Below are 26,632 nucleotides of genomic sequence, written 5' to 3'. Positions count from 1 at the left end.
CATCTGTGTTTACTCTTGGTTGATGTTGGGTAATTAGCAGTAATCCTGAATGTATGTATGTAATGCTTCCCCCCCCGATTATCTGAAGTTTGTTTGTTGTTTTTTTTTCCCAATTACACTTTCAGCTGTACAATCTATGGATCATTCTTTTGATGGAATATCCATAAAAATGGAGGAAGGTGCCTACCAGTGAAAATCTAATACTTGAAATTTCAGACAAATCATCCAGTTCCTTAGGAATGAATAAGACATATGCATTGTCTCTTTAATATGTGGTTATTGCTTTCTGTGTAGTGTAGTGAAACAAGTGGGATAATCAGAATTCCTTCTTGGTAGAAACACTATGAGCAACACACAGAAAAATCCACCCATCAGTGCACCCATCCCATTTCAAATATTCTGACATAATGCTCAGTGTATCTGCAAAATTGATGACTTAGTGCAGGTTGTCCAGAGTGCTCCCTGCAGCTCTGATTACAGAAGGAAACAGTAAATTACTGTAAAAAAAGCCAAAACAAAACAAGAGTGAAACCCTGTTAGGAGGTTGCTAATAATCCTAATGAAAGCATTCTCCAAAATTCCTTCTGGAGTTCAGATTGTCAAAGAGCTACATTCTCCCTCCTGATCATAGTGTGAATCTGAATTGCAGCTTCTGGTAGAAGCAGTAAGGTTGACCCTGAGGCTGGAACTTACTTCCCTTTGCTCATTTATCAGGGTAAACCATTTTTAATTCACATTAAGTACTTAATTTTTTTGAAGGCTAACCCATCACATGTGATGAACTAAGTTCACATCTGAAGCCGGAGAGCACTTTTCTCTAAGAGGAAAGGATCTGATTCTTAGCTACTCTAAATAAATGTGATTCCACCTTCAGCAGACAGTGGCTTCGGGCGCTGACAGCTCAGTGGGTGAAATTGGTGCTGCTGGAGGAGAAACAAACCTGTTTGTCGAAAGGTGAACTATGTCTGTTCTCTGTCAGGAGCTGGTTTACCTGAATCCAAACATTAGGTGAGGTTTTGCTTTTTTTGACCAAAAGTTTCTCTCAAGTCATTGTAAAGTGTTTAGAGTAAAATTTTGAAGTCAGGTTAACCTTAATTCCTTAAAGGTTAACCTTTAAGAACCAAAGTCCCTCAGCTGTCAGAGGCACTAGGGCTTTTCTGAAAAATTGACACCCCCCCCCCATTTTACTGTACCTGTGTTAATTCTCTGTGGTGTCTCCATTCTTTGATTTAGAAGGCAAGAGATTAAAAGATTACTTCTGTGTTGCTTCTAAATTCTAGTTAATGGGAGGTAGGTGCTGTAGAGCAACAATCCAGGTTTTTCATACATAAACGGACAATCTGTGGGCAAATCCGTAGATAACGTAACAGCCATCGTTGGCCGATAATACTCACAGTAACTTTCCAACCACTCCTTGGTGAGACAGATGTACAGTGCAAGTGTATGTGCACAATAAGACCACGTTCTGGTTATAAGCTCAGTGTAGAATCTGTACCACAGGAAAGCAATGCAACATAATAAAGTCAATGCAGAGAAGTGTTCTATTTTGAGAAACAAAATTTGCATGTTTTGATCAAGTATGGGTGTTTCTGTTGGAGAACGGCCGCTAACACCTTTGCTCTGTCCTTTCTGAACAACAAATCAGTCTGTCCTGTCTCAACAACAAAGGAGTTGTTTTCCTCATTTACTGACTTAACTGAAGCAGAGAGCTCTAAATTGTTGGCTGAGTGGAACCTTCTTATTATCAACATGAAAGCAGTATTTTTTCTTTATGTTTTCATCTGCAGACGTATAAATCTAAACATCATGAGCTCTACTTACATCACTGAATCAGATCGGTATCCAATCACCAATAGGTGAAACAACATTAGAGCTTATGGAATAAATATTTAAGAGTAACTTCAATGTTGTTATTCTTCAGCAATAATCACATTTTACTAGATAAGCTGATAAATCCTCCCCCACCCCTTACCATACTGTGCACAATGACTGGTAAATCATTTTGTTCGAGGTCAGTGCTGAGCAGTAGGTGTTTTGGTCCTCATCTGCATTCCTGATGTGCTTCGCGACTGAGAAGTATTTTCTGCAGTTAAAGAGGAGGCGGAGGATTAGAGAGTATTGGGAATTGCCAGAGTGCCTCCGAAAGGATCCCTGGTGAAACACTGAGCTTTTTTAAAGGCTTAGTACAAGTTTTTCAGAAGTTGACTCTTAGTTCTATGTCCTTCAGTACACCTAGATACTTCCCTGGCAATAGCGTAAGACTTGCAGCAGTTTACCAGCTGTACAATTTTTGGATTAGAATGAGGTGGTTGTATTTGATAGCTCAGGAACAACGCCGAGTACTTAATCATGGATTTCCTGACCTGTGCCTGAACACATGAGCTCAGCCAGACAAAAATAGGTTTGAGTTACATCTGCTGGTGCTCAGTGGAACAGTGTGGTTGCACAGGTGGCAGCTCTGAAAGAATTTCCCCAGTGCTGATAATAACTGACAAAGAGCAATCCTGCTTGATATCTCCAAGCCTCAGGAAAGTTAGTGAAACAGGAGCATGGGAGAAACTTCAAATGGTAAACAGGGCAGATTCAACTGGGAAAATGTGGGTAAATGTGACTGCTCATAAAGCAGCTTGAATTCGCTTCTCCTAGTGGAGCCACAGATAAATTTTCATTTGAATTTTTACTGGTATTTTCCTCTAAACTTAAAACTGCGCTACATTACGCTTGCGGACTTAATTTGAAAGCACGTAAAAACCTTGCAAGCAAACTGAGACAGGGCACAAAAATACGGGTGCTAGTATGCTGCCCTCTTCCATTGTCGCCGCTCAATTTACTGTGACCACCCTCAGTGATGAAAATAGTGCTTCATGTTGGTACTTGCCTTGGGACTTCTGGTGGGGACTGACATTGCAGCTGCGTTCCAGATTTGTCAGTATGTGCGGTACCTAATCCTTGTGTCTTCCAGGTAAAGACAAGAAGGGAAGTTGCAACCTGTCTCGTGTTGACAGTACCACCTGCCTTTTCCCCGTTGAGGAGAAAGCTGTGGAGTACTACTTTGCTTCTGACGCTAGGTAATGTTTTTCAGTATCTTCTAGTGTATATAAAAATATCCTGTTTAAAGCTGAGGCCTTGAACAAGAGGTGGGGAGGCTGTGGTTTCTTTATGAATAAAGTAAATTATGTCTATGTGGCCATTATTTTACAAACATTAACTAGTTACCGTATGCAGCTCTGAAAGAGAGGGAGGTGGATTAGGTGAGAGTTCCTGTTAAAGAAATGAACACTCGCTTTGGAATAGCGGTGTTATCCTTCTTCAAGCCCATCTGTTGATAAGATTTCTGAGGTGAGTGGTAGGAAACCTGAGAGAGTACTGACCTAAATTTAACAGGATAGATGCTAATTATCAGGAGGATTGTGTTGATTCTCCAGGGATCTCTGCACACGTGCAATTCCGTTATCATCAAAGGTGGCTTACTTTAATCCCAGTGGAGGGAGGAAAGACCAACTTGACAGCAGCCTTACCAGAGCTATTGGTTTTCTCTGTATTAGGGAAGTGAATGCTTGTTCCAGAAACATAAAAAAACTGCTGTGGCTGACTTCTGCAGCTCTTCTCGTCAGAGCATTTTGGAGAGTCTTAGGACACCCCAATGTGTTCTGATTTTAGAGAGCTTTTCAGTGACTTGCCCAAGGTCAGAACAAAAGCTACTAAAATAGGGAGCTGATGTATTTCAGTACAGCTTGCCTTGTTCAACTAAGAGAGAGTACAGACTAAAACCTGGCCAAAGATTTTAAACCCCACTGGTAATTTCGATACTGACGTTCCCCAAGTAAACTGCAGGCAGGGAAGGTATTCAATAGTACCTAAATCTTGGAGTGCTTCTAAACAGATCTCAGAGCACTTTAACAGGTGGCCAGGCTGTCCCCAGTTTTACAGATGGGGAAAATGAGATGCAGGGAGGGGCAGTGGCTTATCACTGGAAAAACCAAGAAAGGAATCTGCACCTGTAGTTGAGCACCCTGTGTGCTAGGGCAAATTACTGTCTTCCTGACTTCCACTCTCTAGCTCCTAACGGTTAGATCACATTGCTGCACATGCAGCTTTGAGGAATTCATAGTTTCTTCTTAAAGCAGGCACTGAAATTAATAATGAGGTAGGTGGAAAAAATCCAGTTATATTGGCAGTGTGGAAATGTACTTTACAGTGCTCCTCTTATTTTAAAAGAAATTCCATTGAAATGAGTAACTTTCTTGAATCGAAAGCTGTATGTCGGATTATAAATAGGGCTGTTGCCCTCATCTTCCTCTGAAGAATAACGTCTTATGGCAAATGGTGTATTCTTTTATAGTGCTGTCATTGAGCATACCAACAGAGTGATTTTCCTTGAAGATGATGATGTAGCAGCTGTGGTTGATGGCCGTCTTTCCATCCACCGGATTAAACGCACAGCAGGCGATCACCCCGGACGTGCTGTCCAAACTCTGCAGATGGAGCTTCAGCAAATTATGAAGGGTAAAATCTTCTGAATGTCACCTGTGTAGATGCACGGGTCCTCCTCGGACTCACAGAATAAGTCAGGTTGAAAAAGACCTCTGGAGATCATCTAGTCCAATCCCCATGTTAAGAGCAGGGCCGAGTAGATCAGAGTGTTAACGGGCCTTGTTTAGTTGAGTTTGGAGTATCTCCAAGGCCAGAAATCCACAGCCTGTCTGAGCACCTGTTTCAGTGCTTTACTACCCTCATGGTGAAAAAAGTCCTTACATCTATCTAATGGGACTTTCCCTCTAGCTGCTAACACCATAATGAGGAGAACTGTGGGGCTGAGGATTTTGCCTCCTGCTTGGGGGCATCTGTTTTGCCCAAGATTGATCCCTAGCAGGCTTGCCATTCCAGATCTGACCCTTCCTTGACATGTTTTAGTAACTTGAATCGAGCTCTCATGATGAGCTGATGCTTTGGCAGAAAAATAATAATTTCTGACTGGTAACTGGCCTGTTAGTGACTCTGGTCCAAGCTTTTCCCTATATACATAGGGAAAATGTAAATTACCAGGAGGTAATTTAAAGTGTTCTCATTTTTTTTTGTTTCTTCCTTTCTTTTGTAGGTAACTTCAGCTCATTTATGCAGAAGGAAATTTTTGAGCAGCCAGAATCTGTCGTTAATACGATGAGAGGAAGGGTCAACTTTGATGACTACACTGGTAACTGAGATTAAGCCTCCTTTATTTTTGACAGCTCAGTATCTAGTAGTTACTCAGAGTAGTTATAGAGGAGGAAGCAGGTGATGACATGGGAGATTAAAACATGCTGGTGTAAGATGATGTGTGTGTCTCACAGGGAGTGCTTCCAGAATTACATGCGCTGGTGGCAAGATTACTTTTTGTGATTTTTTTTTTTTTTTTTTTTTTTTTGCAAAGTGGTTGATGGAGACTGTAACACGATGTGTGCTAGCACCAGTAGTCTTGAGAATTTCTGCTACCTGGCCAGCCTAATTTTTTTCTCTGAATCTTGCTTACAGTAAATCTTGGTGGGTTGAAGGATCACATTAAGGAGATTCAGAGGTGTCGTCGTTTAATCCTTATTGCTTGTGGGACAAGTTACCATGCTGGAGTTGCAGTAAGTGGTCAGTCTTGGTCTGTTTGCGAACTGTAGCTTGAACTGAACAGTGGGCACAGTACTGCATGTGTCAAGCAGGTTAAGGATTGATTTAAGGTTAAGACTGAGCAAGTGCACACTGATGAATGAAGACCCTTCTGACAGCTGCGTACACCAGACTTTCAATTCACCAGCAACAGCAGTAGGAAATAAAAGCCGAAGAACTTGATTACTTAGGAAAATGTTGCCTGTGACTGTCATTGCTACGGAATGCTTTAAAAAACAAAACCTGCTCTGTCATAAAGGACAGTTGGCAGGGGAAGAGACAACGCAAGAGCAGAATGCAAATGCTGCAGCAAGGTAGGGACTGCTGTGAGCCAGACAGGATTTCCTCCTTTGCTATGTACGCCGACAGCGATGGCACCTGCTTAGAGATATCTCTGTGCTTGCCCAGTACAGTGAAGAGGTTTCACTTGGTTCCTTACGGAAGTACTGTCTGTGTGTACAGCCAGCATGTGATTTTTGTTTCGTCAAGGCCTGACGTAATCGTCGGTTAAAACACGATGGCTGTAGATGAAGCCTTTCTAGATTGTAGCTTGGCAGCCCATAATGTTGCAATTAAAAGTACTCCACAACTTCACAGAGGAATCCTTTAGCTTCTCTCAGAAATGCTGCAAAACACAGCTATGTTCACTGATTTACAAGGACCAGAAAAGAAAATTTGTGTTCATCTTGGCCAGCTCTGTAAGATAATGTTAACAGTAATCCATCGACTAGCCAAAACAAGTTTCTGGCTTGGCCTGGATGCAGGTGGTGTTTTCTGAGTTCTTCAGTAATACAAGTTATGGTACGATAGGAGGACACCCTGTATTATATAATATCTACGTAGTATTATGTAATAAGTAAGACTTATTTAAGAACAGTCTGTGTGTGAGGGAGGAGTTGGCCTCAGGCTTTTTGTGGTGCCAAAAGCAGGGTTGCTTTTCACGGGGGTAGTTGTGTGACTTGAGAATGGGTATACTGAGTAATTAAAATATAATCTAGCAGTAATTTTCAAATGGTATTTTGATAGTAATATTTTCCAGTGTATGGCAATTGGAAGGTTTTTTTCGTACTCCAAACACTGGGGTTTTTAAACACGATGTAACATGTTAACTTTCTGACATCTCCTGTTACCAGACCCGTCAGGTTCTGGAAGAACTGACTGAATTACCGGTTATGGTTGAACTAGCCAGTGACTTCTTGGACAGAAACACCCCTGTCTTCAGAGATGATGTTTGCTTTTTCCTCAGCCAGTCAGGTATGGTCTCGCTTTACCACCCACTCACTCCCTTCTTTCCTGTAAATGTTAGCTTGGGAGGGAAAAGGCAGCAGGGCCAAATTCTTGTGCCTGCCTGTAGGATTGCATGTGGTACGCGTGAGAGAAGAAATTGGCATACACATACTAGAAATGGGGAAAAAATAGAGTGGCTCTCCTCCTGTCCATCTGCGTGCTGGGGCAGGATTTTGTTCAGCTGAGTCTTACATATGGTAACAGTAGTTTTGTTTCCTTTCTCTGTGAGGAAATATTCCATCAATCAACAGACTAAAAAAAGTTACTGAGCTCTGGGTACAGGCAACTCGATAGTTTCTTTTGAATAGTTTTAGGTCTGTAGTTAAAGCACTACCAAATACTGAGCTCTACGGTAGATTGAGTCTATAAAAGAATTGAAACTACTACACACAAGTATCAAAAAATATAACAACTTGGGAATGGAATACCAGATAAAAGACACACTTAGGGATAAAAAAAAAAAAGCAGTGATGTATATCGCATTCAAAATATTTTCAAGGACAACTGCAGTGTGAAACTACAGTATCTTTTTTCCTCTTAGTTGCATTTACCTCTGTAGGTTTTTGTACTTACCTTCAGCTTTGATACCAAAACTACTCGTTACTTTTTCTCCTTAGGTTAAAATACTCTTTTGGTAGCAATTTTTTCTTCTCAGTATCAAGTAATTCAGAATATCCTCTCTTTGTAGGGGGCTCGTGTTCAAGTTTTCCCTGGGTTTTCTGAATACACATGCAGATGCTGCTTCTTCCCCTTAGAAACTTTCCTGCCCCAATCTAACAGGGAACATGACTGAGGACACTAGGAGATGCATCTTTCCCCTGAAGTGTTGGATGTGGCAAGCTAACAAAGATTTCCCTGGAACCTGAGCTTGGTTATCAGGCAATACAAAACCAAAGTAAATACTGAGCTCAAATAACCCCAGTTCCCCCCACCCATAAATCTGTTTTTCCAGCCTTAGATTCCCACCCTACACAACTTGCCTTAAGCAGTGCAGTATGCAGAGCAGTTTTTATGCATTGGTGTACTGCAGGAGAGGTGTACCAAACTAACCTTGGGAGTTTTTGTTCTCTCTTGTCACCTTACATGTGCAGGAGTACTCAAAAGAGGTATGTCCTTTTAGGACAAAAGCAAACTGGTAACACTAGATGGAATACACAGTAGCTTCTATTTCTAGTCCCATCTCTGCAGCTCAGCTGGCAAGCAGCACTGCTGGGATCTTCAGTGCAAGGTTTCCTCCCTGCCGCCATATTCATTTAAACCAACTTTTTCTGCTTCCTTTATATCTAGTGTTTTTTAACATTAAGTGAAGTCTTGATCTAAGCCAGCTTGTGTTTGCGTAGAGCAAACAACTTTGAACAGGGATCATTAGTTTTAGACATAACATCTTTGATAACAGATTTTGCAAGCTCTTGTGTTGTTGGTAAGCACCATCAGCCAAACAATTCCATGAGTTTCAGTGGCAGTAAGGTGGTGGGTGGACTCCAAAGGCTAGCTGTAACTTAATGCCATTGCATCCACTGTATGCTTCAGCTGGGTTATGTCCAGATATCCCCAATACATGTTTTCCCCCCACCCTGCTCTGCCCCAGGTGAATTTTTATTAACCAGGAGAAGAAAGTAAGTTGTTTGTGTTAAAGAAGACACACTTGAACTGCCTTTTTTAAACCATAGCAGAATACTGACTTTGCCTCACACCAAATACTGTTGTTAGGTTTTGTGTTTTCTGGATTTCACAGTCTTTGTTCTAGGGTTAAACCACAGTGTGCCGGGGATGGAATAACTACTAACTCCTTTGACTTGCAGGCAAATACAAACCTCTTGAGATTCTATTTGGGAAATCGCTGCAATTCTACATCTGCAGTAACCGATACTGAACTGCAGCATTGTCAATACCTGTTTTTTCAGGTGAGACAGCAGATACTTTGATGGGTCTTCGGTACTGCAAAGAGAGAGGAGCCTTAACCGTAGGAATAACTAACACAGTTGGCAGCTCTATATCACGAGAGACAGATTGTGGGGTCCATATCAATGCAGGACCAGAGATTGGGGTTGCCAGTACCAAGGTAAGTCATAAATTTATAGACCTCACTGATGATGATTATTGTTACTGAAATTTCTCCTGAAGGTGTTGGCTATATCATGGGTCCTCTGTTAAATGCTCCCTTTTTACCAGTTGCTATTGACAGTTGTGTAGTTAATGACCATGTGCCCAGCAACACTCTTCATTTTCTTTTTCTTGTATTGTGCAAAGGGCTTTTTTTTTTCTTTTTTTTGTAAACAAAATATTATGAAGGAAGCAATATTAAACATTGAAAGCAAAGGGGTCTCGGAGGAAAGAACTCCCCAAGAGACAAGAATTCTCTCCTCTTTGCCATCATTTGTCTTGAGGGGCAGACTCAGCTGAAACTAAGGTCTAAAGATAAAAAAAGAAATGAAAAGACAAGATTATGGAAACTTTGACCACATATAACTGCCCTTAATGGCACTGCTTTACTAAAGAAAGTGTGATATTAAAACTATACTTTCAGCAAGTGGGGGAATGGTCTTTTACAGAAAACCAGTATTTATGCCCACCTAACAGAATTACTCTGTGGCTGATGCATCTGGCTACATGTGATACAGTATAAAATGACTTGCTTTGCTGCATTTCATTTTGATGAAGTGCTTCTGCATGGTGAAATCTGCTTTGATTTAGTTATATTTAGAGGCGAGATGATGTCAATCTGTTACATAAATTCAGCCAAAAACCACATTTGAGTTTAATAGTTCACTGGGGAATTTGATCATGGAAAATTCATGAGTCTCTTACAAGAAACTCTTGAACGAGTTGTTTGTCCCTGGGTTGTTTTCACGTAGCCAACATTACAGTTTGGAGATAACTGAAAATGGCATTTTCTCTCTGGTGATGTGGGGAGTTACCAAAGTTGTGCATATATGAAATACAAACTTGAAAAGATTCTGCCCTAAGGTTGCCCAGAACTTCATTCTGAGAACATAATATAAACAACCCAAGCACTGTTAGCGCAACGGCTTAGTGCTCTCTACTTCCATAACCGTCAACTGCACCAAAACAAAGTAGATTGCGTTCCATATCAGACTCTGCTAGCCAGCATAACTGAAGCTTTTCTAGATTCCTTCAGAGCTATATAAATCTCCTCCAATATGACAACATGAAAGTTTGTTTGATCGTTGTTTAGGGAGGGACAGAAATACTATGAACCTTAATCTTATTTCTAAGCAACTTCAATCCCAGGCTGGCACCACAGACCATTTAATAACGTTTGTCTTGTAAGGACTTCAGAGGCTAGACTTTGCAATAGCTGCTTGATACTGTGCCTCAAATGTTTTTGTGAATAGAATTGCCCTGACTTGAGCACTAATTTCACTTGCCTGTGCAGTTGTTCTTCTGCAAAGTCAGTGATAGCAGTCACTATGGTCTTTTAGACAATATGGAACCTTACCAAGGTGAAGAGTTCAGACTCTGTTCTTAAAGAAGGGGAGTGGGAAATCACTTACATTTTCGGCTGCCTTTGTGTTCCTTGAATGTGGTCCAGAAAAATTTCAGCTAGCTGACTTGTGATGGCCAGATGTTAGTGGTGGGCTTCCACTGTACAGCTCCAGTTAACAGATCTGCATGTCTTCAGTGTTTTCAGCATTTACTTGCAGTAAAGAAGGACACAGGTATGGTCACAAAACAGGATTTAATAGTCGCCATGGAATCTTAGAAATACTCCATTTTGCTTGTTGTATCTTAATCTCTTGGAGTATAAGGAGATCATGCCATCGTATGCCTCCATTTGAGATTTGCTCAAATGAGATTTGCCCAAATGAGATTTGCCCTGTGAATTTCATGTTCATCTTTGCTACTTAATTGGAATGAAAGCTGCCATTCAGTATCATGTTAAGAATAAAGTCAATAACTAGTCTAAGGATTTTATGTAGTAGGTGACAGCTGTTTGGTTACTGTTGTAATGATGTGTTTTCTCTCTCTTCCCCCCCCTCCTCCCCCCTTATTAGGCCTATACCAGCCAGTTTGTCTCTCTGGTGATGTTTGCTCTGATGATGTGTGATGACAGAATTTCTATGCAGGAAAGGCGCAAGGAAATCATGCGTGGTCTAAAGGGACTGCCAGGTAGGAAACTGCTGCATTTATTGCATCTCACCAAGCGAAACTCAATAGCACAGATGAACTTTGCTTTGAAAGACCAAGGGGATCAGATATATGCAACGTGGCTATTGGCAATAACTTTTGCAACCACGTTCTCTCGAACGTCTTCAGACCACTAAATTGGACTACTAAAACACTGAGTCCAATTTTTATGCAAGTTACTGCTATCTGTGTATATGAAGTATAAACAGTATGTATAGTTTGAGAGGCACAAGCATATAAGCACACACAACCTGAATTCTCTTTCCTTCTAGACTTAATTAAAGAAGTGCTGAGTATGGATGATGAGATCCAGAAGCTAGCCACAGAGCTATACCATCAGAAGTCTGTTCTCATCATGGGACGTGGCTACCATTACGCTACATGTCTTGAGGGAGCTTTGGTAAGAGATTTCTTTATTTAAAGCTGGTTCAAACACACTTAGCTATGGGCTTCAGATTTCTGCACAGGAAACGACGCATGGCTACAAGTTGTTTTAAAAGCAGCTAACAGCTATGGTGTGGTGGCTGACATACTGGCTCAAATAGCTAAAACTCACCCTAACACTGCTGAGACTGCCACTTAAAGATACCCAAGTCACAGGTTATAGTGGGTTGAAAGGATGTGTTTTCCACATTCACACTGGGAATGCTTTACTGTGACAGTCTGGGCACCCTAATTAAATCAGTTCTTTGAACTGTTGGTGTGGCATTTCCATGAACGCTCAGCATCCAAAACTGAGCATGTACTTTCTAGAACCATATATTGCAGTTTTTACGTTTGAGGAGATTCCTGGTGTTGTAAGTGCTGTCACCCACTGACGTGCAAACACATCCTCTTTGCGTTTGCCTGCCCAGTTCAAGACTGTGATGATAGATATGTTGGCTGATGGTAAATCATAAGGCCTGTGGTAGGTTTGGTGTTAGAACTGTAAGTGTTGATGGCCTGCAAGCAGCTCAGCCCAGATGCACAACTTTGATCTAGGTTTTCAGGCTGGCTTGTCAACTTATTGGATCTGAGGAGAGCCAGAACGTGTTATTACAAAGTTACAAATAAAGTGGAGGTGGTTAAGAAAAATTACAAGTTTGCCCAAATCTCTACAAATGATTTTTTTCCCCATCTAGAAAATCAAAGAAATTACCTACATGCACTCTGAAGGGATATTGGCAGGTGAGCTGAAGCACGGCCCTCTCGCGCTGGTGGACAAACTCATGCCCGTCATCATGATCATCATGAGAGACCATACGTATGCCAAGTGCCAGAACGCTCTCCAGCAGGTCATTGCGCGGCAGGTAAGTACCTGCAAAGTGCATCAGAAATGTTTGGGTTTAATATAAAAACAGTTTACAGGGCGTGCAAACTATTTGCTTTAGTGTTACTGCCTAAAACATGAATTCAGTAGATATTCTGGGCATCTCAAGAGCAGTTTTGCAGAAGCCAAGTGTGGTTTGTCTATCCCTTAAAATATGCTACAGGGATGCCCATGGGGTGTTAAGCTGTTTTGTTCTAAATTAAGTAAAAAGTTCTTGCCACTGGTGCTCTGAACAGAAGTGGAAAAGAACCTTCCAGACCTGTTTTTCTTCAACATTTCCCTTTGTTGCAGGGGCGACCTGTCGTGATTTGTGATAAGGAAGACATCGAGACAATTAAGAACAATAAGAGAACAATCAAAGTTCCCCATTCAGTGGACTGTCTGCAGGGGATCCTGAGCGTTATCCCCCTTCAGCTTCTGGCTTTCCATCTTGCAGTTCTCAGAGGATACGATGTAAGTACAGTACTCCTTCCCTTCTGCACTCGTGTTTGCTATCTACAGATCTGGAAAAGATGCTTTGGGGGATGTCGGAAGCCTGCAGGGGTTGTCTGTATAATTGCTTGAGCTACTGGAATGACCAGGTTAAATGGTAAACCTGGCAATTACAGAAGCTTGTCGTGAACAAAACCTGAAGGCAGTCTAGTACACTTGGCTGAGTCTTGTGCAGTTTGAGTTTGGACATGTGTCTGTTTTCCGGTATGAGCGTACAGTTTCCGGAGGGCTGGTAGGAATATGAAAGGAAGGTAACAATCCACAGAAGAATATGTGAAAAATGGAGTCTGTTTGTGTTAGGTATTTGATCTTAATACAGACACTGGCCTCTACCTTTTATCACAGTGACCTTTTATCATTTGAGCACTGTAACAACATAGACTAAAGGGACTAACTCCTTAGTTCCTGACAGTGGAGTTGTTAACAATTGAGGTTTATGGACTTTTTTTGCACAGATAGTCCTAAATCAACAAGAAAATATGTTCAATCGTTTTCAATTTTAAACGCAGAACAAACGTTCCACACATGACAAAGTTATACACAAAGAAAGTGTGTAAATACTCACAAGCATGTTCTTTCTCCTCCCTCTCTGCAGGTTGATTTTCCAAGAAATCTGGCCAAGTCCGTAACTGTAGAGTGAAAGATCATCTGAATCATAGGGGCAAAGGGGAATTAAATGAAAGACTTTTTTTGGTACCAAAATAACTTGATTTTAAAGTCCCCTAGGTAAATCTTATTTTGGTAAATCACTGTTTGTGTATAAGATCACCGTAATTCCATTACATTAGTGATTGTCAAATTGATTCCACATGCTATGTCAATAGCTTTGGGGTTTTTTGAACAATAGACTTCCACGAAAGATGTTTAAATGGTTTTCTTTAAAGATTACTGAGTCTTCTAGGTAAGGGGCCCTCCACTTTACTTTAAGATAATGTCGTTGTTTCTTATCCGGTGTGGCTCATTCCAATTGTTGATGAGAAACCATTGAATGAATTACCTGTCATGCTCTGAGGCAGCGAAGCAGGATACCAGAATATACAACTGGAACAAGAGCTGTTACTGGTCATGCTTGTGCAGATATTTTAACAGTGAACAAAACTGTAAACAAGCATCTGGGGTCAATTTCTGCCTCATGTACAAAAGGGAATTCAACTGACCTGTCACAACCTCCTAAATTTTAGGCACATGGTAAATGTTTTAAGAAAATAACGTTGCTTCAGAAGGATTTTATCTATGCCAAATACCTAGCAAGTGACAATCTCATAGAGTCGGTGGGCCACAACGCACTGTGTAACACCAGCATATACCTGTAGTTGTGCCCATGAAGACAGTGGAACTCACGCCTTCGAGTGTAAATGGAAGCAGTGGCTGACTCAGTACAGATGCTTACCAAAGTGAGGGAAAAGAGGAATATGAACAGTGCTCAGTTTGTGTTGGTGTTTTGTTGTTGCTGTTGGTTTGGTTTTTTTTAAACAAGTAGAAGTCTTCTGTGTTGAGGATTTTTCCCCTTGAACTGAGCACTGAGGCACTATAAACACATCCTAAGCTTTATGCAGGTCACTTACTAGTCTGAAGGCGTAGAAGAATGTTTCTACCTTTTATCTCTCTGGCAGAGATGGCACTAAAGCTCCCTTTCTGAGGCTTACTATGTTAGCCAAAGTCCCTGGTTTATTTAGGAGCAGTTCGTATGTGACTTTTGTCAAATTCAGCTGGTTTAAAATTGGAGGGGATAAAAAAAGGCTTAATAGACACGACAGAAATACATACTTTGGTAATAGTTTTATAACAAGCTTGCAGAGAATCAGAAATTACAGAGAAAATACGCCTTCAAGACTTAACACTGACTTCCTCAAAGTCATTAAAGGGCAGTTAGCTATGTATTTCCAAATGCAAAAAGGTGAATTTCCTACCAGCTTGATGGGTTTTGAATTAGCTTTGCACACACACCTTAAAAAGAAAAACCCGCTACAAGGCGTAAAGCAATGCTTTTGCCAAGTGCTGGCAAATATTCCAGGTCACTTAGTGCCCCCAAAGAATTGCTTTAGCAAATGCAGCGCTTGGGGACTGTCCACTGCCCTTTAAAACCTAGTTCTCCTTGCACAGGATGACTATTGCTAAGCAGCAGCAATCCAGGCTGACTCATAAAATGGAAGATGACTGCTCAAACCGAGGTGTTTCCAAAGGCTATGTCTGTAGCAATTCTACTTCATATAAAACCGCAGTAACTATTTAACTTCAATTCCCTATCAGCTTAAGGCTTAGTTTTATTATGAGAAGGAAATGCTGCCTGCTTGGAAACAGCTTCTCAAAACCAATATATGTACGTTTATTAATACATAGTATTCAGACTATTAATTTAGGAACACATTGTGCTGCCAGTGTCTGTTTAAGAACAAAGTAGTAAATACTGCATTTTATTTATACAGCATTTGCTTATGAGGCACTAACTCATAACAGTTATGTGCCTCTGCCTAAACATGACCAGTAGACTTCCCTGCTTCATTTGAAGATGATACTTGTCCTTAAGGAAAAAACAACGCGTGTTCAACGCTAACAATTTGAAGACAGTTTCTTTTCCTCTTCCTCCCACTCAGCTTGCTTAAGAGAAGAGAAACTGGGCAAACCTTTCACATGAAGGGCTCGAACCAAGGCAGGTTTCCCCCCCATGTGCCTCCCCCCAGCACAACGACATAAGGACTTGCAGTATCACATCCTGTGTTCTCCTTAGCATGGGATCTCATGTGAAAGAACCCTGCCAGAGAATTATTTTAAGATCTTTTTCTCCTATTCCGCTCAGAAGCAGCACGCATTGCTTTTATCTAGCCTTGTACAGATGATTGTCCGCTAGCTTACCCAGTCTCCTAGCAAACAGGATGGTAGACATCCTCCTTAAAATACAAGTTGCTATTCAGTAAAAGTTTGATAATGCAGGCTGTTAAATATTTATGAAAGTAAGTTTGTATACAAAGAGGACCAAAGAACAGGAGTCTAAGTTAGAAATGTAAGTCTGACACTCTCATGTTGGGTGTAACTGTACAGATATTGCTGAGCTATTTGGTTTTATGCTGTGATAGACAAATACGTGTTCTTTGTGATTTAAGGCATTAAAACTCATGACAGATTCTTCATTGTCAGAAGTAAAGGTAGCATTCACCCCCTGCATTCTGCAAGTTGCCAGCAAACTGCCTGAAGCGTACAAAACTGCCTGCCAAAACAGAGGTTTAGTCGCTACTTGCAACTAGGCTGTCGGATGTTGTAATGCTTAATATCAAAGAATGCTGTGGAGCACACTTGCTATGAAGAATTTCTCTGATGAGCATGGTAGGGAATCCGTTAAGCATCTCGTTGTTAATTGCCATGCCTGTGTGAAGTGAGAATGTATAAAGGACTCTTCTTAGCTTTCCTTACCTCATTTTGTCTAGATGTGTTGCATTTTGATGAACAGATGATGTTTCTCTTTTCCTTAGAAAACTTTTAGAATGTCTTGTGATATTTATTAACAGCCAGTCAGTCTTCTGCTCTCCAAAATGAATGTTTTGCTTACTGAGCCAGTAAAATTCCCTCCTTCCTAATTGAGGTGTTTAAAAATTCAGTAGCCCTGTCACTAAAATTGAGCCACAGGTAAATGCAGATAAAGGCCTTTGCCGTTTGGAATAGCAGCTTCCTATTACTGCGTACTTTTGTCAGAATTTATTTTGGTTTCAGTAATGTTTTCCTCATCTATGTCTACAGAGGCTTAAAGGGAAGCACACGCCCATAGGTCTTAGGGTTTTTTAATGACCAAAGACCGGAGAACTTCAGGCTCAGCACATATTTCTGCCCAACAGAACTCAGACAAATTCCACACCGCTAGTAAGGTTATTCCACACACAATAGGAAATCAAGTTGTACTTGGAATATACTTCTGTCAGAAAGGTTTTCCCTCCTAGCTCTATTGAAGAAAGGCTATAGACAGTTCATTCCTGAATTTGTCACATGAGTAAGTACTGTCTGCATGCATATTCTTATAAAGAAGCCAAACCAGTATTTGGGTAGCCATGTCCATGCGTAAGGTGCAACAATGACATGGCAGATGCCATATCCTTTTTAGCGTGGTCTTACTGACTGGAAGGTAATTGCGTACCATTGATGTGGGGATGCCCTTCGAGCCAGAAAGCTACCTTGACACCTGTATTTGTGAAGTCTCAACCCCTCTGTACTGAAAGAGCTGAAGGCTTCACACAGACCATTTCCAAGTCAAGTGGGAGAGAGCTCATAGACATGACAGGACAGGTAATCATGCTCAGTTAGGAGCCTTAAGACTAGCCTAGACACGCTAGGTTTGGTTAAGCTGCAGATTGAAATGTGTAAAGGCATAAAGAAGACCAACGCATTAGTGCAAAATTAGGCTTTTCTCCTCTCTAGCCGTCACTAGTAGTCCTTAACGCCACAAGTAGGTGCCTGGCAGCAGCATGTCAGATGGAGGGAGGGACTGAAGTTCAGCACTTGAAGTAGCACATCAGTGTTTAGCTGTGGCTAATTTTAGATCCTACCTGAATGTACCAAACTTGCCTCAAAGCATGGAGTCCCTCCTCCGCATCAGAAACAGGAAGAAGAAGAAACAAAGAAGTATTTGGTTTGAATAAAAGGAAAGAAAACTATTTTATTTGCCTTCAATTCAGTTTATGTAAATAGACATTTGAAGTGGCAAATACCACCATTTCTTCCCTTCTAAATCTATTTGCCTCTGCTTGTACATATCCAGCTGGCTTGGTTTGTGGGGACCAGTCTGTATCTTGTTTCCTGTTGTGTGCTGTACGCAGAAGACGTCTCACTTCTGTCTGTAGTGTTTTATAATTTGGGTTTTGTCTTTTTGCTTATTTTTTTGTATCTCACCCTTTGAATAAAATCAAGTGCCCTACATTAAACAAACGGAATTACTGGTCTTCAGTTAAATCCATTCAAGAATAGGTAACCCCTATGAAAGTTAAGGGCAATATGTACAAAGCAGAAAAACACAGGGCTTAACTCACCTCTCTCCTAACCGGCCAGGCTTTTTTTCATGTCTGAGATAGAATATATTCTAACTGCCCTTTCCTAACCATGATCTTGCCATGAACAAAGAAGAAAGCCCATAAAATACCCCTAAGGCAGAACAGTCGGTATTACCTTCTGTACCTTAATTCTCATTTAACTACTCCTTTTCTGTCAGCGTCGCCCATACGCAACCCATGCTTAGCGAATACTAGTTACACTTTCTTTTGTAAGAATCCCATTTGGGTAACATACAGACAGGCTGCTTTGCAAAGCCAGCAGTGGAGGACTATGACACAGATGCTGAGATAGTACAATTAAGTGCATATTCTTGTAAGACAACAGCTGGGGGCTTAAGAGATTGTTCATGTCTAAAAAATGCCTGGATAACTCTAGAAGCAAACCCCACAATGACAAAAGCCTCTCTGAAATTCCACCCCTCCTCCAGTCAGAGCTGTTCATGGATTAATTTCCTCAGGGACCTTCACCTCCCCAGGGGAAGCATATCAAACATGATCATTTATTTTCCTAGATAACGTGAGCAGCTTGGAGCTGCTGTTCTCACAAATACCTCTCCTATACAAGTACCACTATTAAAAGGGCACAAGGCTACTTTTAAGGCTTATTGCCTTGAAACAATGCACATATGTCCTTAGTATCACAATAAAAGTCAGTGCCTATGCAGGTGTTGGGAGCAAGACTGTCCACTTTTGCTTGCTCTGATCTGCAAAAATAAACAGCAGATTTAGCTTGTATTACAGTGATAAACAAAAACAGGTCAAACAGCTCAAAGCTTTAGGCTTTCATGTCATAGCTGTAGGTCACATCTGCTCAGGACACTAAAGGAGCAGGGAATATTGCATGGAAAGTTGGCTGTGTGCAGAATCTTCCCAAAGTGACTCCAGGGCTGCTGCACCACCCTCAGTCCCTCATTTAGCGCAAGGCACTCGTTCTCAGGCTATGCACCGCAAAGCAGAGAGTTGAGATTCTCATCAGCTGCTGTCCGGGGCCGGCTGCATTTCCAGTCACACTGGGGAGGGGACAGGGCACCCCCATTTCTTTAATACATTCCAAGTACTATACTCTGAAGAGAAAGGGAGCTGTATGCTTAACAGGTAACTAGAAGACAGGGTTCTCATTTGCTCATTTCTCCATCCAGGCCATCTAAGCACACACATTATACAGCGCATTTAATTGAAGCTAATAAAAATGGCAGTGAGAAGACATGCAAAGGGACACATCCAGTGTCCTTAGCAAGTTGGTCCTGAGCTGTGGTTGCAAGAAAGCCATTTCCTTAAATCCTGATGTAGCTGAAAGCAGTAAGACAATGGGCAAAGGACCTGCAGGCCCTTTGCACAGAAACTCTTCAATACCACATAGAGTTCGTTTTATACAATATGGTATTTGAAAATAAATAAGCTCCCAGAAGCTAAGTGAGATTTACAGAAGAGCATAAGCATTTGGTTTGAATAAATCATAATGGATTGCCTGCTCCAAAGCGCTCCTAGGCCCCTCTAGGGCAACCTGCTTCCTGACATTTACCCTTCACATGCTCCCACAGCATGTTGGCCTTCAGCACAGCTTCAGTGCTAAGCCTCAAGCTGGTGACTATATGCATTCATGCAAATTTCTTTAATTTACCTATATTTACCTATTCTGCTCTAAAACAGTGCTCACTCTTGCTTGCAGGAGTACTGTGTGTAGCCAACACCCTGGGAACAGTGTTTATTCAACACCTTATTCTTCTCTTGCTCTCTGTTAAACTGTTTTTCACACCTGTAGACCTGTACAATAACTGCTTGCACAGAAAACACCCATGTGGCACCTGGGATCAGAGAAATGCCACCTGCCCCCACAAAAAAAGCCAGTTCTCAGGTCACTGTAAGATGCTCAATAGGGAAGCAACAGTCCATAGGTATGCTATGAGGAATTCCTGCCGCAGAGCCCCTTTAGACACTTAACAAGTTTGGAAAGAAAACGGTACACAGCAACATTTTTGCTGGATGTCTGCAGAACGAGGAGGGGGTGTTTTGCCTGTGAAATTGACTCCCGGTTACCAGGGTGCTGTTTCACAGAAACACTGACTAGCAGCGGAGCCATTCTTATGCATTAGCCTGATCCTCTGCCCAGGGCAGGCTGGTGCTTACAGACTGCACTTCTTAGTTTGAGAAAAGCAACCATTCTTTACACCAGCTCAGAAAGAAGTAAAAGCTATTTGCTTTCTTAGGGGGAAAAAATTAGAAGACAGACACACTCATCACAATGGCATGAGGACAGAGTGAACGAACTACCCCTGCTTTGTACACAGACCAGCAGCAGAGAGCACAAAGCATTCAGGGCAGCACACCGTTACCAAGTGGACAGCCCGAACTGTTGAGCTTGTGGGTCCTGAGCTCCTGGTGGTTTCGCCAGCCCCACAGCATCACCCTGCAGTGCCATAGCAACACTCTTGGCATTCAGAGCACTAATAAGGAGGATTTAAGGGCCTTAGCTTTAGTCACAGCTGACAGGACTTCCTGGGAAACTTTAAAAAACTCTGTATGGGGATGGAACTTCATCTCAGGGGAGCATCCTGGCCAGTTCCACTGTTGAGTAGTTGCCTTCCCCCTTGCCCACACACCCTCTTTGCTGGGCTGCTCTTCCAGCATCTCCTTGCTGCTATTTGTGGCTCGCCACGTTTCCAGCTCCTACAGCTTGGAAGGTCCAACAAGCAACACGCTGCAACAGCTCAGCTTCATCTCCCATCTCTGCTACAACTCCCTGTGCAGTCTCTGCCCACGCTGCCCCTGAGGCCGCCTGAACTTCCCATCAGAGGACTAACAGCATGCCAGGAGCCCACATTGCTCTGCGTGGCCTTATGCATTTCATTTATCAGATAGGAGACCATCGCTGTCCTTTTCCAAAGCAGCGAGAAAGTAAATCCTTAGGTACTGCTTTAGTGGCACAGTCAAACGCATAGAGAGAGAGAGACTGCAGAGGGCCGAGATCATTCACTACTATTGGAGGCACAGCCCATGCTCACACTTGGACAATCTGGCTTCTTCAGCGCCAGCTCAGGCGTGAAAGCAGTGTTTCTGACCTACTGCAAGCTGACCCAAAAGCTGCCTGTGTGCTTAAAAAGAGGCTATTTCTGGCCTATTTCTATGCATTTATCAGCTGATTGGAATATATCGCAGGCATTTGAAAAAACAAAGGAGAAGAAAAAAAGCAAGCCGACTTGCCAAGATGGTCCATTCAGTGCTGAAGAGGTTACCCAGCCTAAGAAGAAAATCAAACCCACAAATCAAACATGACGGGACTCCTTCCCCCCTCCTCAGTCTCATTCTTTATTGTTTAGGTCAAATAAAATATGTTCCCATGGTCCTTACAAATTCCTATGGAAACAAGTTTAAACAAACAAACTGCTAGCCTGTGTCTGGACAGCGAGTAGCAGCATTACTTTAACACAGGATCCTAAAAGCGGCGGTGAGCCCAGACGCACTGGAGACACTCACAATACCACCACAGCTCAGAGCTAAGAGCCAATTAGGCTCCCAAGGGCTCCTGTGCATCGGGAGATACATTCAGACCATGTGCAGGACAGGCGGCAGCATGGCGGGCCCAGCCAGCTCAGTCTGAGCGGTAGGAGGGCACCCAAAGACCTTATTAAGCATCAAATTACTCTGCACAGACAAACCCCGCACCTTGGCTGTACTGAAGTGATGCTTAGCTCCTGCTAAGCGGAACAATCAGCAAACCTGCACAGGATGCAGGCAAAACCTCCCCACTCCTCTCATTTCTGTCTCTGCCCAGAATTAAACTGCGCTAGATGAGAGCACGTGTTGAGGGGCAGGGGATGTGTGGGAACCTCCCGGCCGGTGCAGGCTGGCAGCAGACGTGCCAGCCCTGCCTCGACAGATCTCTGCATCCCCAGCAGAGCAGGGCATGGGACACAAGAGTGCTGCAGAGGATGGCACACGCCAGCAGCCTCTCCACTTTGGTGGTACCACACGCACCAGTGAGTCATCGCTAGGAAGGAGACACTGCCTCTCCTCCCTTCTGATGGCAGTTGCCACTTGAACAAGCCTTCCTCAAGCTCACAAGCAGGTGCCTTCTAGCACCCAATACTGGGCAAGACACTGCCTGCCCGCACAGGATGACTCGTGTCGCATTGGCAAACCCTGAGGACGTGCCTGGAAGTTGGTTTCATAACCAAAACCACCCTTCGGGGCTATCAGCATATGGCTACTGGCACACCTGCACTGGGAAAACCCAGCTTGAGCTACAAAACATCCTCTCCAGCACCTGCAGCCCCACCACGAGACCGGTGCAAGAGCACTACCAGAACAGACTGAATGGCCCCTGTAGTCACCAGCTGGACCGCTCTGCTGTAAACTGTGGCAGGGATTTACATTCCTTCTTGCATTTTTTGCAGCATCTCCTATCCTCCAGAAGACATGCTTTTCCAAGCCCAGCCAGAAACACTGCTGAAAATTAAAATTCTCTTCTAACCAAACAGTCCCAACTGGTCCTCCTTGGGAAAACTCAAGACACACATGCCCCATGCCAGGACAGGACGTTCATATTCAGAGGGTGACCTCCCTGGTAATGTAACATCCAGCCTGTGCCGCCAGCCATTGCCAGTTGGAATTTAGGGGGCATTTCAGAGTTGCACAAAGCTGGGAATTACGCACACAGGAAAAACTCCCACAGAGCCACACCGTGAGGAGTCACAGGTTTCTGTGACCTGGTGAATGTGTATTACACCCTCGCTGATCCTGTTGCTAAAGGAAAACGGTAGTCCTCATCCCCTTCCTCTCTACAGGTCAGGCTGGAGCCTACAGAACAGCCACATCACCTCCCTTAGCATAACTGGCAGATGGCCTTCAGGAAGGGCTCATGACAGGGCTCAAAATGTAGGATGAATTAATTGCTTCGAGGACTGTCCCTGCAGGACCGCATCCAAGTAAGTCAGGGGCCAAGTGGGTCTTGAGGCTGACATGAGCTAACCCAGAAAGGCACCTGCTTACAAGCAGAGCAGCTGGGATTAGGAAGGAATTTTTGCTGCTGGACACAAGAGTTGGGGTAGGGATCAGCAGGGACTGAAGCCATCTGCCCCTCATCCCCCTCCAGGCACTGCCAGCCAGGAACAAGGGCTTGTCACAGTCCCAAGCTTCATCCTGGGCTTTGCTAGCCTAGCTGAGAGAGGGCAGGAATGGGTTTAGGGAGTGCCTGCAGGCTGCGTCTCACCATGGTGAAGCCGGAGGACTGTACCCCCTCAAGGGGGAAGGAGGCAGAGGCCTGGGGGCAATCGTCTCTCCTCCCAGCACTGCTGGATCCAGAAAAGGACACCTGTCCTTTCCCCTCCTAATCTAGATTTGAAGGTTGTTGTTCAGTCACTAGATGCCACTTTGTGCAGTGTAAGGTGCCACTGAAAGGAAGGCATGGCTCCTGGTCAGCAGGCGAGACAAAGCAAGAGCTCAAACCTGCTCCTAAATCCATTGCAGCTTAAAATCTGTCTCATCTCTCTCAGAAGCATTCTGTATCTCAACACTTTACCCCTCCCATTTGGGTTACCACGTGTCCAAGTGGCATTGTGGCCAATGCCTACATGGAAAAGCAATAAAGCAAGTAATTTATTTGTAGCTGTCTTCAATTTAATGCACCAGCTGCATGCAACCAGCTGGTTTGTAGCAGGCCAGCAGCCAGGGGGTTGTGGATAACTGGAGGTACACTGGTCACAGCTCCGAGAAAAACTGTTCTTGAGTAGATGTGGGTGGTTGCTATTAGCATAGGAAAAAAGAGAGCTGCAGCAAGACGTGGGCTTTAACACCGTGGAAACTTCAGCTAGGAAACACTTTTCTCATCAGTAGGAACAAGCAGGGAAACGTTCAGCTGGGACAAGGGCTCACCAGCCTGGGAATGCTGTGTTCTTTGACATTTTCTGCTTGTTTCAGTGACTATGGAAAGCACTATATAAAGTCCCGTTCCAAAGGAAAATATCTGCCATTATTCTATAGCTGGAAAAAATAGAGGAAGAACTACAGCTGCTCCTAAGACCACGTAGCCTGGGTGGATGCTGCTTCCCAGAATGAAAACAGGTAGAAAAGCCCAAAGCGAGGGGTCCAGCGTGACCCCCAGGTAGTTTCAAAGCAGCACCCAACCTGGCACAGAGCCTGTAGCTGACACTGCTAATTACGCTGTCGACATCTGCGTTCCCCCAAATGAGTTTGGGAGTTCATGCCCCAGACTCTTGGTCCCTTCAGAGCCACAGCTCTACCAGAGGTGCACTGCAAAGTTGTTTCTCAGAGAAACAGCAGCCAAGACCAGGCCAGTTTCAGTGCTGGACTTGGAGCAAATGACCCGGTTTCCAGCCTGCCCAGCATGTTTCAACAGTAACTGTATCTCAGTGTCCCAAAAATACAATCTCCAATTCACAAACACCTGACTCCCCCCTAGGGCTGCACAGCTATTTGCAAGCTCCCACCATGGTCCCAACAGTGCAGAGGAGGTAGCACTAGTCTCCGTAGTCATTAACAGATAGGCAAGAAAAAGCAGCGGAGATATGCTACATCACGTGTCCCTGGAGAGCAAGGATTAACCCCCCCATCATGCTGAATTTTTCCTGTAGTATCTCAGTTACAGTGAGTAATCCCATTGTCTGGATTGTTATCCTGCACGCACAAAGTCCTCCTTTGTTTAAGCCCAGAATTAACACCACAGAAAGCAGATACCCTTATCTCCAGGGTTTTTCAAACCCCATGCTACTTTTCCTGTGGTTGACTGGGCTGAGCCACCGGCTGTCCACAGCAGTGCCCCCGTTTCTGGGTGCCAGATCAGCACAGCTGGTGTCAAAGCACGGCCGCACCTCCCTGCTCAAAGGGATGTCCTTTTTATGGCTGCCTGTCCTTTTTGCAGGTGGACCGCATTGCCGCCTCCAGAGATTGAACGCCATTGCCGCTTCGCCGTTGTGTGAGCAACTCGCCTTCCATGCAGCTGTCCGAGAGCCTCGAGGAGAAGGAGCGAGAGGGGTGAGCTGCCAGCAGCCAAAACAACGTGCCTGGGCTGCCACCTTCTCTGCCCACACCTGAGGGCCCTCCGTGGCAGCGACGAGCATCAGTCAGGTCCCATCTGCTCTGTGCAGCACAGGCTGGCAGCCCCAGATTTGAGTGTTTTGCACTGATTAAGGCATAAAAAAAAACCCCTAGATAAGTGACAGACAGTCACAGATTACTTGCTGGTTGCATTTTGCACTGCAGTTCTTGCCTTGTTTTTAGGTTTTAAACAATAAAAGTCTCCAAAGATGTCTTGATTTTTAAAGCAAATGCCAAAATCAGAGCGTTCTGCTTTAGAGATGCCAGTTTGTCTTTTCTTGGATGGTTTCCTCCCTTCTTGGCTTCTGCAGCCCAAGAAACAACACCAAGTTCATGACTCCCCCCTGCTCCCCCTTCTTTCCTTGTTCAATGACAGTTTTGATGGCTTAAGCCTACGTTGCTTTGACTTGAATTTCTAGCCTGCATGCTAGCATGGTGACGATGCGTCTTATACAGACAGCACGTGAAGGTTGGACCTTTAGACCTTGTGATGGTTTTGTCAAGAGCCTCGCTGGATAGTCCTGCACCTCGCTTTGTACAACCCACCAGTCCCATGCAGATGGGAACAGCTAGCCAAAAAAACCCCTGACCCAAAACCCTGCTGAAATGTCTATGGCAAGCTCCCAGGAGTGGAGAAAAACCATCGCCTTCCATATGATTAGATTAGAAAACTACAAAAGCAGTCTGAAACACAGAGGAGTGGTAGCTTGGTGTTAACATTGTGGGGCTGGGATGTCAAGAAATGCCTCTTGGCCCAGTGGGGAACATTGCCTACAGTGACCATCGTCACAGACAGGCTGAGGACACAGCTAAGAAGAGGCGAGGGGTCTGACTTGCAGAGGCATAAAGCTCCCACTGCTATAAACCTAGCGGATTATGAATTCCTGAAGATATCAAGGACCAAGCCAGCCTGAATAAACCCAGATCCCACTTGGTCCCTGGTCACAGGTCAGAGATCATCACTATCTGGTAGTTACTATCCCAGAAACAACCAGGATTCACCCAGACTATTTAGCTGTGACAATCACCAGCATTTTGCACGTGCAGTGTTCACACGGGTGCTGTTCAGGACTGATACTCTCTTGCAAAGTGCTTTGAGCTTTGATAACACAGATCTTGGCAAGGAAGTGAAGGAGGCTGGTGTGATACAAGGCAATAGTTAAGGCTGGCTTATACAACTACAAGATTTCGAAGGCAGTAAGTTTGGGAGCCTTCATTTGCCTCCCTCTGCTCGCAGCTTTTTGGAGCAAAAGATCAAGCTTTGCTATTTTTAAACACAACCCAAGATGCTCAGTCACACACCTCTAGGCACCAAAGCTTTAACAGACCTGTGATAATGCCATGAGAGAGAGGTGGGTGGCACGGTTGTGCCCAAGTCTGTCCACACACCTACACAGGACCTGCCACCACCCCCAAAGCACTTGCAATCTGCTGACAGGAGGTTTACCAGGGTCCCCATTTTCCTCGGGGCACCAAAGCACGGAGCGCACAGCCTGCCTATCAGTCCCCCATCATGCTCAGCTACATGAAGTCCAGCAACACCAGTGCTCTGGAGAGTATGGAAAACCCCTGGCACATGGTCCGTTTAAGTTATAAATCAGTCCTTATCCCAATTCAGTCAATATGACCTAGAATGTGGAAAAAAAAAAAAAACCACCTAAAATACAACAAATGA

At 43.6% G+C, this 26,632-nt stretch overlaps 1 protein-coding gene across 2 annotated transcripts in view; it reads left to right on the top strand.

Annotated features, from left to right (window-relative positions):
- GFPT1 (glutamine--fructose-6-phosphate transaminase 1) overlaps positions 1-25,188 on the top strand; it is a 44,571-nt gene extending 19,383 nt beyond the window's left edge. Inside the window, exons 9-19 of one of the 2 annotated variants that reach the window (XM_069801188.1) lie at positions 2,963-3,068; positions 4,343-4,506; positions 5,099-5,194; positions 5,512-5,609; positions 6,768-6,888; positions 8,826-8,983; positions 10,938-11,052; positions 11,343-11,470; positions 12,192-12,359; positions 12,671-12,832; positions 24,782-25,188. In XM_069801188.1, the coding sequence (XP_069657289.1) occupies positions 2,963-3,068; positions 4,343-4,506; positions 5,099-5,194; positions 5,512-5,609; positions 6,768-6,888; positions 8,826-8,983; positions 10,938-11,052; positions 11,343-11,470; positions 12,192-12,359; positions 12,671-12,832; positions 24,782-24,811 (1,346 nt within the window). In that variant the 3' untranslated portion in view covers positions 24,812-25,188. Of the gene's footprint in view, positions 1-2,962; positions 3,069-4,342; positions 4,507-5,098; positions 5,195-5,511; positions 5,610-6,767; positions 6,889-8,825; positions 8,984-10,937; positions 11,053-11,342; positions 11,471-12,191; positions 12,360-12,670; positions 12,833-13,466; positions 17,788-24,781 lie in introns of those variants that run through there. The other variant, XM_069801187.1, reaches the window with a different exon arrangement.
- Positions 25,189-26,632: the final 1,444 nt, after the last annotated feature.

Source organism: Haliaeetus albicilla, chromosome 13 (genome assembly GCF_947461875.1).
Source record: "Haliaeetus albicilla chromosome 13, bHalAlb1.1, whole genome shotgun sequence".
NCBI classification, from domain to species: Eukaryota; Metazoa; Chordata; class Aves; order Accipitriformes; family Accipitridae; genus Haliaeetus; species Haliaeetus albicilla.
Note: the sequence above shows the minus strand (reverse complement) of the source record. Positions and strands in the feature narration are given on the sequence as shown.